Source organism: Varroa destructor, unplaced genomic scaffold, assembly GCF_002443255.2.
Source record: "Varroa destructor unplaced genomic scaffold, Vdes_3.0 BEIS01000005.1, whole genome shotgun sequence".
Lineage (NCBI taxonomy): Eukaryota > Metazoa > Arthropoda > Arachnida > Mesostigmata > Varroidae > Varroa > Varroa destructor.
This window is the reverse complement of record NW_019211458.1, coordinates 22,962,686-22,976,654: the sequence shown is the minus strand read 5'-3', so window position 1 is coordinate 22,976,654 and position 13,969 is coordinate 22,962,686. Positions and strand designations below refer to the sequence as shown.

The 13,969-nt window shown below is 43.1% G+C and overlaps 1 protein-coding gene and 1 long non-coding RNA gene across 4 annotated transcripts in view; both read left to right on the top strand.

Annotated features, from left to right (window-relative positions):
- Positions 1-6,207, top strand: part of LOC111250701 (monocarboxylate transporter 13-like) — a 17,264-nt gene extending 11,057 nt beyond the window's left edge. For 2 of the 3 annotated variants that reach the window (XM_086990890.1, XM_022806315.2), the window contains exons 3-4: positions 1,051-2,091; positions 4,029-6,207. In XM_086990890.1, coding sequence (XP_086847016.1) covers positions 1,051-2,091; positions 4,029-4,345 — 1,358 coding nt within the window. In that variant the 3' untranslated portion in view covers positions 4,346-6,207. The remainder of the gene's footprint in view (positions 1-1,050; positions 2,092-4,028) is intronic. The other variant, XM_086990889.1, reaches the window with a different exon arrangement.
- A 65-nt stretch (positions 6,208-6,272) lies between these two features.
- Positions 6,273-11,162, top strand: LOC147755437 (uncharacterized). Its single transcript, XR_015329060.1, has 2 exons — positions 6,273-9,812; positions 10,893-11,162. It is a non-coding gene; the product is annotated as an uncharacterized LOC147755437 (long non-coding RNA).
- The last annotated feature ends 2,807 nt before the right edge of the window (positions 11,163-13,969 follow it).

Here is a 13,969-nt window from a genome sequence, read left to right as displayed (position 1 = left end):
ATATTGTAAATTTAATGGTTAACAAGACGAATTGGCGGTGAAGATTTAATTTTTGCCAGGGTGAAGCTACAACTGGAAAACGCTTGTGAAAAACACAGGATTTTGTTTTTTTTTTCATTTCCACTATAATTTGCCCGCTCAGTTGCACGATGTTGGCTAGGTTTAGATAGGTGGAACTCATTTTAGGTAGTTCTTCATAGTATTTAAATACACTATCTAATGCAAATAAACAATTTTTTTTTTCATTTGGACCCAATAAACGCTCAGAGATTTACATATTGGCATTGCTTCAAACGGCACGCTTTGAGCACAAAACGAAACTCGTTTTTGGCTAGCTTTCAACCTAGGTCATCGCGCGTTCTTATATTAGGTAAACGAACAAGTCGGATCTGTATTGTTATGTGGACCCAGTTTTTTGTTTAAGCCGATACAGGTGTTTTTAGATGGAAAGGGACTTAATTTACGTTATCCTATACGTCCTTATAATAATTTCACAGCAGCTTACGATACATTGAAATAGATATGAGTGGTTAATTGAACAACTTTATAATATATAAATTGACTGAATGCAATTTGCGCCAGAGTAGATTATGTTGAACATATAGGTGGTCAAGTAGAATTACGCAATCTTGGGCTGGACGGTATTGTAATGCAAAGGCCGGTGTCCCAGTTGGGGGTAACGAAAATTCGGAAAATATATGGGTAGATGCCTACGGCTAAAAAAGGTAAAGTTTTTTTTTGTTTATTGCTCAATAGACTGCGACAGCTGCCAGAGTTACGTTAAACTATAAGCCAGGCTAAATAGGTACATGTATATATTTTGGTTATGCAAAAGTATATGCATAAATTTGCATCAAACACTGATGATATCTAAACACAGGTAAACCTGGACTGTTTCAGATCCCATCTAATAATTCTATATGTATAACATGCTATCTCTCTACGAAATGTTAACGAATGAGCGAATATATAAAAGGACCATTGATGGTTGAAAACACAAGAAAGGTATTACGTTTTTCACTGAAATAAGCAGTTTCTTTATACCTGCAGGTACGTTTGCTGGCCCTTTGGCTCAGGCAATTTCGCCTAAACCAGTGATTATCGCCGGTTCTCTTTTAATATCGATAGGACTCATGATGTGCTATTTTGCCCCATCCATTGCGTGGTTTACCGTCACATTCGGTATTATATTTGGCAGTGGCCTAGGCACCGTTTACACCATCAACGTAGTGTTCCTTCAACAGTATTTCTCGAAAATGCGCGGCCTTGCAATGGGTATTAATTACGCTGGCTCAACCACAGCTGGATTTGTTTTTCCGGTTCTACTGACGTATTTAATGGGCGAGTTCGGCTTTAGGGGTACGTTACCAATCCTCAGTGTTATACTGCTGCACATCTTCGCGTTATGTCTCATGCACCATGAAGCACCTTGGCTCAAACCCGTTAAACGCGCCACAAAGAGCCAAGTACCAGCAGAGCAAAGCCCGAACAACGAAATATTCAACATTAACACCGGTACAGAAATCTCCCCAGATAGAAATGAAGCAGCTTGGTATGAGAAGGCAGAGCAAGCCGACGCAGCAAAACCCACACAATCCAGCCATGCTTCGTTCTGGGAAAGTTTATCGATCATGAAGATCCGCGAGTTCTATGTGATTATATTAAGCTTTACGCTATTTATGTACGCGTATGATGCCTACTTTACTACGGTTATCGATTACATTGTCGACCAGGGAATCCCCTTACACCGGGCGACCACTGTGGTACCCCTATATTCAATCACTGACATGGTCTCAAGACTCACTGTGCCTCAACTCGGCGATCGGGGCTATATTGACAAGGAGCTTCTTATAGCCCTATCATACACCCTCCAAACTATTTGCTACGTATGTTTCCCTATAGTGTCGCTGGCGGGTACCTTCACTTCAATTGCACTGTTGGCAATGCTACATAGTGCTGCAGTGGGAACCTCAATTGTGATGCAGGGTGTGCTAATGGGGGAACACATAGGACCGGCGCGTTTACCAATGGCTTACGGGATCATGGGAGCCTTCGTCGGAAGCACGTATTTTTCAAAACCATACTTTATCGGTAAGTTGCTGAATGGAATATTTACATTCACAAAATACGATCTTTTAGATCATCATATATTCGAAAGTATTTACCACACTAGCGAGGTGTAGCTCAAAGCACGTACTGTACAAGCATTATGCACGCCAAGTACATACCTGCAATGAATGCGTAACGTTTTCGTTACGGCCTTCCTGAGATTAGATGCTGTTTTTTTTCAGGTTGTTTTGCTGAGTATTACTCAATACAGCACGGCGCAATAGCAACTAGCGCTTCGAACGGCATGCCTTTGCTTTACACCTCTCCGTCATGTGCTGTTTACTTTTCGAATCCGAATTACCATGTCGTTTTACTATAACGTATTGCTTTCGTCGTATAGTCGCAATAGCAGGGCACACCTCGTCTACTACAGCTGATCACCTGTCAGACCGTATGTATGGTGTGCGATCTGGGTTTCGCCACGCCGCTCGTGGGTTAGTTGTCGGCTGACTGTCTACGCGATCCTGACATGACTCCCTCCTTGTTTATTTCAGCGCCGCTGCTCTTCTAGGGGGTGAGGCGCGTTGGCTTGACTTTGGGTTGGTTGCCGGGACGCCTCCATCGGCTTCTTCGGGTTTCTTCTTTCTTCTTCCTTTTCTATAACTTTTCCTGTCTTTGTCCTGCATCTTGGGCAACGTCAGCCACATTTGCTCGCCTTTTGCCATTCATCAGCATTTCACTTTTAGAGACATATTTAGGCATCTTGCCAACGCTGAAATGGAATACGGGCATACCACACGTAGGCGGGGTGCCGCTGGTACCGAATCTAAGAAACCAATTTCTGCCGTCGTTGCTTCCTTGGCCTTTCATGCCAAATACAGCGCACCATTTTCTGTGGTTACGCTCTCTGCGTTACTTTTCTCTAGCCTTGCCTTTCGCATACCCGTGCATTGTTTCGCCCCAGTTCATTGCCCCAGCTTCTCTCATATGTTTGCTGGCCTTCATTTTACGGGTCTATTCCATCGCTACCCCTGCTTCCTAGCTCTATTTCTTCAACCGTTCTCTTTATTAGTCGTGAGAATATTTTATAGCTTCCTTTTCACCAGGCTGCCGCTCGCCTAAGATATCTCTGACAGATCGTGGGACTCGGACGGGACTTTGACACTTTATGCCGCACTCCTTGCTGCCACTGGGTACTGCTTCTACAACCACTTTCCAATGGCTACCGATCACTGTCAATGCTACCGGCTGTTGGCGGTGATGACCCTGCAGGCCAGCATACTGGCTTTTGCAGCAATGCCGGTGCATCGAAGCACCTACACATTCTTGCCGCCCCTGGCTTCCCTACTGTTGCTCTTACCTTAAACTTTTTAATTGTTGTTTTACGATCTTTCTATCACTATTTTCTTCATCGTCATTCCCACCATGCGCTGTATATGCGTATAAAAGCTCCGCTACATTTCGGAGCACCCAAACGAGGCTAATGTTCTGAGCTTATAGTGGTTCAGTTCTTGTAGCTAACCGTTTGGAGCGTCAAAATTAGGGCACTTTTCCTTTAAAAGTAACGTCTCTCAGGCACAATGTAATAGCAATGTGGAGGCATGTGATAGTGAGGGCTGCAAGAGTAGATGCCGGAGGACGCTTATTGTTAAGACATGTTTCTTTGTACGCTCGTTTAATTCGGCGTCGTTACTCTGTGTCTAGGGCGTGTCATTTGCCACTCTTGGTCGAGCGCACAAAACAAATCGGGGCCATTTACTCTCCACATAGAGGCTTATCTTTTTTTTGGTTTGTGAAACATGACTTGGGGATATGTTAATAAAACATCCGTGTGTCCCAATGCTTGTGTTCTGTAAATGATCTCGTTAGCGTATTTCAGTAATGCATAATAGATTAAGGAATGTCAAATCTTAAATACTCAAATCCTCATTATCGATCCCTAAAATAAATTAAACGAGATGTTTTCATTTAATTCACAGGATATTTTCGTGATACTATTGGCAGTTACACGATGATGTTTCTCATATATGCCGTCTGTGCGGGGACAGCGGCCGCTACGTGGTTCGTTACTTGGTTTCTCCATCGTTTCGCTGGTAAACATAAGAAATCGTACTCACAACGACAGCGAGATGCAACGGAAAAGAATAGTAAGCATGCGGAAGTTACTCTTAACGCCGTTCCAGAACTTGGCATCAAAAAGACTTCCAGGTATAGCCGCAACAAGTCTTCCGAAGAGATTAGTTTACATGACATCATAGGACAGCGCTCCAGATCTAGCACTATGCTGCATTTGTAGGGCCCTAAAGACCCCGTATCGGTGAGCAAGATCGGTAAAAGGTCGCGATCACTTTGAAGGGAAAGCGACAGACAGAAACTTGAAGCTACACGGAGAACGGGGCCTTGTGCGTATGGGAACGCAACATAAGCAACGGGTTGCAGAAGACGACTGGGCAGACTAAAAAGGATGTAAACCTAAAGATGAATTTGGTCTAGTAGCGTTAGTTTCGATGTAATCACCTGGTTACCCTCCGTCCCAAAACCTTAGCGAAGAGAGGCAAAAAAGAGACCAAAAACGTGTCTTCCTCTTTTTTCTCCCTTTTTTGTTCTCGAGACGCGTTCCGCCCCTTGTTCCGCCTGCGACAAACAAGGATCAAGGTTCATCTGCATAACGAATTCAACCACCATAGCAGTCGCAGCATCTACGAAGATCAGTAGCTGCTGGCCGAAGCAACTGTTGATAAGCCACTGCTGAATCGTCACAACTACCCTATGACAGGATCGACGACGAACAAGTGGCCCCTCTCCTGAGCCACTCATAGCATGTAGCCATTAACAACAAGCATTCATCCCGATCCAACATGCCCCGTCCTTCTGACAAGCTGATTCTGCATCGCGCGTTGGACAGTCAACATCGAAAGATACAAACAGAATTACCGACTGATCGCTCGGCTCACAAAGCCAGTTTGGACAACCTGGACAAGCGTTCGCCGCACGGCGTAACGAAACCCCAATATATTTACTATACTGATTCCCTGTTGATTCTCGAATACCATAGCTTATTGTTATAGATTTAGGGCAGTGTAAAGTAGTTTCAAAGAAAACATTACTATGCTATTATCTATGGTCACTTATAAGCGGAGATGAGATTAGGTATTTCAATAGCTGCAATGCAGTCTTCCGGCATGTTACTATGAGGAGCTGTCAAATCCAGCACAGTTATAATACTATACACCACCAGCAGCATTCTGTGACTCACTAATGCGGTGTACCCGCCATAATAGTTTTTAATCACCAACCTTTCCCGTGTTGGACTCTGCAATCCAATTTACTTAGCGTGTGTTATTATACGCACGCGAACAGAATCCGTTTCCTTCTGTTTTTCCCTCGCTAATGTTCTATGTTGTCGTATAACAATGACAGCGAATATGCTACACACTGAAATCTTATCCGCATAACCGTACCACAGAGGCAGACTCCCGGGTAGCAAAAACAGCCAAAGGGGAAGGCGCACAGAAAGCAGAAGGAACAGAGATACCATTCGAGAAAATTTCCGAAAAATATAGGGTATACCCTTTTCCCTCCGTCCGCTGCGCTCTCTCTCTCTTCCTTTCCCTTGCTTTCGCCTCCTGTTGCTCTTCACTAAGACCTAGCGAATGCCGTCGTTTCCATTTCCAGGCTGAGGAAAGACAATGAAACCTCACTGGGAACCCTGCAGCGCAGAAGTGATCTCGTGGTGCTGACAGAGTCGCGGTGGCGACGGAAGCAACAGCAGGAAAAGGCACGAATCAAAAAGCGGAAAGGGATTTTTGGAAATAGATAAATTTTCAAAATTGATGAAATTTTTTAACGACAGCAAGAGTAGCGGCGGCGGCGGCGGCGGCGACGGCGGTACGCCTGAACAGGACAGTGCAAAGTACGGGGCACGTAGGATAAGGAATCGAATCGACTAGAGTAACTGCAGCTTGATCGACTCTGACAAACCCTAAATCCGGGCTCCACAGCTCTCCACTGACGTGCCAAGCTGCTACGGGCTGCTCTTACTCACTTGCGCCATAGCGGTGCTCCAGAGTTCCAAAAGAAACCTCCCGCTGACTCGAAATCGTACGTATTAGAGAATGCCGTGCTTGTAGCAGCAGTCGCAGACCCCCTGCCGTTGAGTATCCACCGGCACGGGAGCAACTGCTCAAATCAAAGCCCTATTACCCGTATAGCCCGCGGACCTCGATAGCTAGCTACTTGCCATCGACCCTACTTCGAAGTCGCTGTAAGCGAATCTCTGCGTGAAGAAACACCGTCGCTTGTTTTTTCGCATCAAAGTTGTCGTCCATCAACACACAACGTTATCCGCGGCACCTTCTGCAGTATGGGTTAGAGCGAACTACTGAGAGGCACACACCTTTGCGACTGTCTATTTGCTTTGATAAGTTGGGTTGTCAATTTAGAAAAAAAAATTACCCAACACCACTAGGCCACCACGCGTTTATCCACTACGCCATCACGAGTATATTACTACAGCACACTGACCTATCAATTGATTAAATAAAAAAATTTTTTTGTCACCGCAGTCACATTTGACGCATGATAATTTACAATGATTCGTTGCATGGCCCAACGACACAATCGGGTTAGTTTATAGTGCTAATCCGCAAAACGCAAAGGGAAAAGTTTTTACAAGACATGCATATGTTTTTCTCCCTTAAATTACATATCGTTTTCGTATCGTGTAGCTGTGGAGTCGCGGAGTCAATATTAGAGGTCTGAAATGCCGCTTAGAGACACTGGGTCTCTCTTTCCTGAGCATGTGCCATGGCGCCCAGGGCAGTGGTTCCTAACTGCAAGCCTGATTTCTTTTTGCTGCTTTATCCTGAAAACGCAATAATTGTACGCTGTTCAAAATAGCGCGATGCAGTGCCTGACACACAAGGCATATGATGAATAGATTAGTGATAGTGGGTATTATGCTGCCAACAACTGAAATGTTGTTGTTTTTCAGTACATTATGAATGTAATATCGATATTCTTTCGATACAGATGTTATGTAATAAAAATATAGACAAGTACGCCATGTTACTTTTCTCGAATAGCTTTAGGCGTCCGATATAGTGGCGTATCTGCCTGGACGTCCCTTAGGCCCCTATGGAAAGTTTGCTCACACGAGGAGGGTATCGAGTGAAGACAGACGCCACAATATTTTAACCATGAAGCGTCGCACGGCTGCGATAGAGGAAGAAACGCACTGGTGAGGACTGTCAAGCGACAGCTGGTAGACAATTAAAAACAACACAGTTCATTATCGGATTTATGAAATATCAGGAAATAGTTCCAAGGTTTTCCAGTTTCCAAGTGAGATGTTCACGACGGTGAACTGTCTATATATATAACGAATATAAAATGGGCATTTAGTGTGTTGACACCCACTGCAGGAATACTGGCTAGACAACACGAAGTAGGCAATTGCCTCTTAAAGGGTGGTATGTATACGTATACATATAGAGCGAGAGAGAGAGAGAGAGACGGATCAAGATAAAGAGAGATAGAGGAAAGGAAAGTTGAATAAACAGGTACGATCAGTCAGTTATTTTTTACACGACTTAGCAGAATCGGCTTCCCCTTAAAAAATTTTCCCAGCCCCATGAGTGTTCGGCGAAAGTATACGTGAATATGTGTAAGTGCTGTTACGGTTTCTCTCAAGACACTATTCATAAAAACACTGTAATCTTCGCCCTTCCTGAATCCTGCAATCGATGGGCGTCTCGTGCATATACCTCTTACCATACAAGCTGCGTTTATTATACATTTTGAAATCGGCTTCCTAGCGAAATAATCAAACGGAGTGAAGTAATAAAATATCAAACCTTTTTACGCGCGCAGGCTGTCCTTTAAGTGCGTTACCATAACTTGCGTAGCGTCCTGCACATGTCACAACAGCTATCCAAATCGCGCCAAGTTTTAAGCCTGCGCAACATAATCCATGGAAATTTATTTCGGCAACGCTTAATCTTTGCTCGAGCGATCGTTATCAGGGCTGTATACTATAGAAAGCGAAGCTATCAGTCACAATTCGTTCGTAAAATCGACGCTCAGTTCCGACTTTAGACGGCACTATGTCGAAATTTGGACTCCTTCTAGCCTGAAACAACTAGAGACACGTAACCCGCTTTTCCATTTGTTGACGCTAGTTAAATCTCAACTATAAATATATAGCATTTTAACCAGTGTTTGGCATTCGTCCAAACCATGGAAAAGTATAACTACAAAACGTTGAAACAATCGACATCCGTCTATGAATTAGGTGACACCATTTCGCACACACTTTGGTCCGAACGTGATGCCGAACATGGCGCTAGGGATGGTGTAGAGGTCACTTTTGGAGCTGAACATTATGTAAACGGGGGTGAATACAACGCACCAATATAGGCCCGTGCTACCCGACAATTTTGGACGATGACAACATTTAAAACGAGGCTATCGCTTGTAGGGTATCGCCTCATATCGTTACATGGAATGCGAGAACAACATTTCCGTTGGTACTAGGATGCCATTTTGCTCTATCTGAAGGCCAGCGGCTGAAGCCAGCCTAGAAAAGATTTCGTGTGTGGCCAAAAGGAGCATTTGCTGTTTCATTGATATATAAACAATTTATATTTACAGTGCTACATATATTACAAAACACATGCAGGATAACAATCAATTTTATTCATTTATCCGCTTTTAAATACATATCCAATAATATATTCTCGTTGGCCCAAATATTCGACATTGATATATGATTTATTTGTTTGGACTAATCGATCTGAATATATATGTACAGATATCTGGCATCTGTACACAGACCGAAGTTACTGTACTCATTTATGTCTGCAATTCGTTTATTTATAACGAAATAAATGTACGCTTATACGTTATTGCTTTATTATTATTATTATATAGCCACTCCTTACGATATCTGTTAAATGTTGAAGAAGCTTAACAAACAACAAAAAGTTAACAAAATAAGCTTTGTCTGTGTGGCCCAAGCTGAATCGGCTCACCTTCACGCAGAGCAGATGCCTAGGCTCCTTCGAGCATTACTATAAATACGCAATATACCTTAATAAAACGTTTCGCTAAAATTGAAAAGTCTCTAAGTTGCATTTTCTTTCGTTTACGCACGCGTGCGAATTTAGCTGCTGTGAAAATTACTTTGCAGGATTTTCACCTTCCACAGAGGCGGCAAATATGTTTTTTGGTATAACGTACCAATGACCAGTTCTATAAACTTAGCCAATTCGAAATTACGTCGCGGTGACTAATTGTCGCAGCTTATTCTAATCTTAGTAAGTGTTTTTGAGCTCACGCTTTCGAAACAAACAACGAGTATAACAGTACTGACGCTTAATCGGGACGCTGCACTGCGACGAAACCGCAAAGGTCCTTTTTTCTATTTATCTGCTTAGCCGAGACTGCTCAAAGACTGTATTTCCTAATACCTTCTCGCGGCTTTTACTCGTCATAGAAGCAACGCCGTGTCAGGTATTGGGTCCATCGTCCTGTAACGTGATAACAGTGCATGCCATAATTGTCGATAAAACATATGGGACGTAGGAAAGTTTTATCGGCTTCACAAACGTTTTGCGACACCCGCTTCTTCAGCAACGAATTGAGTGCAGTGTCGAAAGCCTCGAATCAGCGGAACACTTTTGTATTTGTTTATCCTCGATTTATGTTCTGTTCAAGTGTTGATCTCGGCCGTAGCTGAGCCCTTGGCGCGGCTACAATAACATGTAAGTTTATGTTAAATATGCGACAGTTGATTCCTAGCGCCTCGTTTCCACCCTTCACATTCGACGGGAGGAATATTTGACGAATTCGACCAGGTAAAAAGTTGCCGTGTCTAAGCATGATGATGGTTACGTTAGCGTATGTGGTATGTACAGTGTACATATATGCTAGCTTTGCGTTAAGATGGTGCATAAGTAGTCACATTTTGAAAACAGGAAAGAGCTACCGTTCTCATGTAAACATGCTTTGTCCTAACTTGAAGTCTACTTGCTTTTACGCGCCAGTGTGCGTCCTTATCTAATACTCCTCCGCCCATCTCTGTAGGCTGATCGTTCTTGATTAATATAATCATAATGATTTTCCGAGGCAAAATAAATAACGAGCACCAACTGTAGCTAATTGAAAAAAGGCTACGAGCTTTGAGTTGGTACATGTAGATGAGAGGCGAAGGGAGACTCTAGGGATACATGCGATGAGATCAAGACGAGTCTATGGCTAGTAATTATTAACCATTTGTTGCTGCTTAGATATGTATAGAAATATACAAACGATCCAAGGCCATGAATTTTAAACAGGGTGATATTCCTAGGCTAGTTGTCCAACCAGCGGAGCTGGAAGACCGTTTTGAACCGCGTGCGTACACTAACTTCCGCAAGACTTTTTTACGTAGACGACCGCACGTTGACGTAGATAGATGATCGATGAGGTAAAGCTAACCAATTCTAGCTGACTGACTTCGGGTAGATAATAGGTGAGATAACAACTTTCATTTTTATTTATCCTGAGTAAATAACGAAAAACATCCTTTGGCTGTTTATCTAACGCCGTCATCGCTGACCCCATTATTAACCGACCCGGTCGTTAGCCGACCGCTATACATTTTTCAGCTCGTTGCTTGTTTCCTTATGTTAATTTCGTTCTTCTTAACCAGTTTAAATGCTAAGAAAAGTATTAACTGAGCATCGATGACGAAGACAATTGATTCAGGTGTGTTCAAAGAACGTACGTAGACCTTCATATTGCTTACCACCGAGACATTCACTGAAAAGCTGCATTTAATTTAAATTTGCGTCTCTTGACAGTTACCCGGACGAGTTGCACTAGCCTCCGGAGGGAAGAATAGAACGTTTTAGCTGAGAAAGCAAATTTGCCTCATTAATGGTAATTAAGCAGCGCGGACCATTGCCGTCGATCTTCTACGACTAGCGAAAAGTCATAGTAGCTCTCGTCATACGACCCGAACGGTCCGTGGCTGAGAGACTATATCCAGCCTCTGTAAAAGTGGTATATGATCTAGGCGATATCTACATAGATTTATAGAAAAAAATAAAGAAAGTTTAGTTTAGTCGTTATTTTTTATTGTGCTTATATCAATTATGTGTCCATTTAATAGGAATAGAGATGATATTCGCGGTGTTTGCGCGCGACCGAGCTTATACAATGATTAACATATTCTTTTTTCGACATTTCGATCTTATAGTGCCTCCATAATAGCCAACTGATAGTTATATTCAAGTGATAAGAAATTTATCCAAAAAGCAACTGTTATAATTCATTACTAATGAATTTAATTCGCGACAGACTTGGCCAGTTTGGCAAGCCGCTATCGTTATCGTAAGCAGTTGATGAACTTCAGGGGTCACCAGGGTCGATACCCAGAGTTGAGGGCAGTTTGATTCAAAGACAAAGGAACCGTAGAAATGATGAATGATGGTAACATAAAGCGTCAACTCAGTCAGCTGGCCTTTTTCACGTTGCATCGCTAGTTTATTTAGCATTGCCATAAGGGCAATATCTCGATCATGTAAACTAATCAAGACAGGCTCTTGTTAACACGAAATTGACATGTTAACTCGAATTCTATCAGCTTAACACTAGGGCGCAGAAAATGTTAGATGGTCAATCCGCGAGACATGAGGCACGGAACCCCATGCGGACCTTTGCCGCCTTGGGCCCTGTAACTAGATTGCTAAACATCGCAAGTTCAACTCTTCATCGTGCCAACTGAATATAGGATTTGTTGACTGCTCAGGCCGGCCAATACGGTTTAGTGGCTAAAAAAATTGAAAATGTATTTGATTTTACCATATGTAGAAATACTGAACCGCTGTTTATCCTTGCAGTTTTTCTTCCCCAGCAGAAAGGGGTTAGTATAGCCGACCTTGGACAGGCATTAAGAATTGAAACAGCATTAGACTAGAGACTTGTACATATACCGTTAGTCATCAGGCATATATTACACTACACGGTATAATAAGACAATAAGTGTTGCAAGTATAGATCATTATACAGCAGGACTCAGAACAACGGAACTAGTCCGCACGGTAACTTAGTTTGCTGATACGGAGCAAGTTACTGAATCTAGTTAGTTCCTATGACTCTCTACGTGCTTTTCGCTTTATGCAAATTCAATTAGCAAATGCATCTATTTATCTTGTTAACGGATACCTAACTGGCGTCATATTGCGAAACGTCAAGCGAGGCAAAAATTTTCGACAGCGGCAACTACTACATGGCACTACCAGCGGGAACTATGTTTCATGTAATTTCTTCTACTGCTTACATATATCAGCAAAAATTATAGATGTACCAAATATAAGCCAGAAATCAGAATTAGTATTGTTCTTAAGTCAACATTTCACTGACGCAGTTCTTCCATGTTTTCCTTATCTATCCATTCACCTACCTTGTTCAGCCGAGTACCCCAATGTATGTAACTTTTTTTACTTTTTCGAGAACAAGTAATCTTGCAGCAGCCAGTAGAAGGGTCCGGCCACCAATCTCACGATAGCTACCGATATTACAGCCATCACCATCCATCTCACAGGTCTAACCAAGCGTATAAGGTATGGCGACGAGAGAACGGGGACGAGAGAACGGGGACGAAAGTCTACGGCCATAGGGCGCGTGGCCATGAAAGCCGAACCGTGTCTCACGTTTGTCCTGCAGTAGCACGCCACAGCCGAAGGTCGTCAGGAGACCGGCTGAGGCAGTGACGTTGCGACTTGCGAACAAAAGTGCTCCCGATATCTTGCATACTGTATCTCGCCCTGCTAACTTTCTGCTGCTGCTACTCTTAAATTGCTCGCGAGATGTAAGAGTTTCAAAGATGGCGGTGTGACATAAATAAAGCGAGCACGTTCTGCTTTTTGCTGCCCATTTCGCTTTCGTACTTTGTATCTGTTGTACAGTTGTCCACGGTGATGGCGTTAAGGTAGCCACAGTTACCGTCGTCGCAGGGTTCTTTTGTCGTTCCTCCGCATGTCAAGCTTTGCCAGTTTGCTCGAGCTACTGTCTACCGTTGGACCTTCGCCGCTGCTGTAGCTGTCTCTATTACAAACTTCGTCTCTGGTTTTGGTTAAATTTTAGCCAGTGAATAAGCTAAACAGACGCAATTTGTTTCATCGCGAAGTAGCAAGAACTCCAGGTACAAAACGTTGCCCGCTGCATTTCTCATTTGCCTTCGCTTTCGGGTTTACTTTCCCAGCCTCCATTGTCAGCGGTTAAGAACAAAGTATATATCAGAGAGGTTGCTGGCTTCGCTCTCGGACGCCAACCCAAGAGGGGATAAGGCAAAAACGCTACGGCGAGAACCGACGCGCTAGGTAGAGCGTACGGTGTATTAGTACGAGGAAAATTTACTAGAAGGTGACGGACGTGTTATTTGTATTGTTAGGATGATATAATGTCGATGGACGAATTGGTGTTACTACAAAATCGGAACGGACACGATTCAATTGCAAGCCTGTCTCTTTTTTGGTTCTCCATAAAATTACACCTATGAAATGGACCGTTTCGATGGCCGGTCTGACTAGCCAGGGGTCGTTGAGTACGCTAAGGGTGGCGTTAGCAAAGAAGATGATTCGAAAGCTCTACTTCAAAAGCTTACAGGCAGAGTTCGGGGACAAAAAAAGCAGAAGTTCCATTCAGCGAATTTTTTGTACGAAGCGTTTTTCTAGATTATTTGCCGCATCTCCGTGACAATACCACTAAAAACAACAAATCAACATATCCAAGAGCGTTATTACTGTCCAAAGAACCCCATATACATATATATATATATACACATGCTTTTTTTACCGTCTATCAATGGTTATTGAGCTGTTCGCTGGAAATCATTTTGCAAACTTCTAATTGAATTGTCCGCATAAAAAGTCAT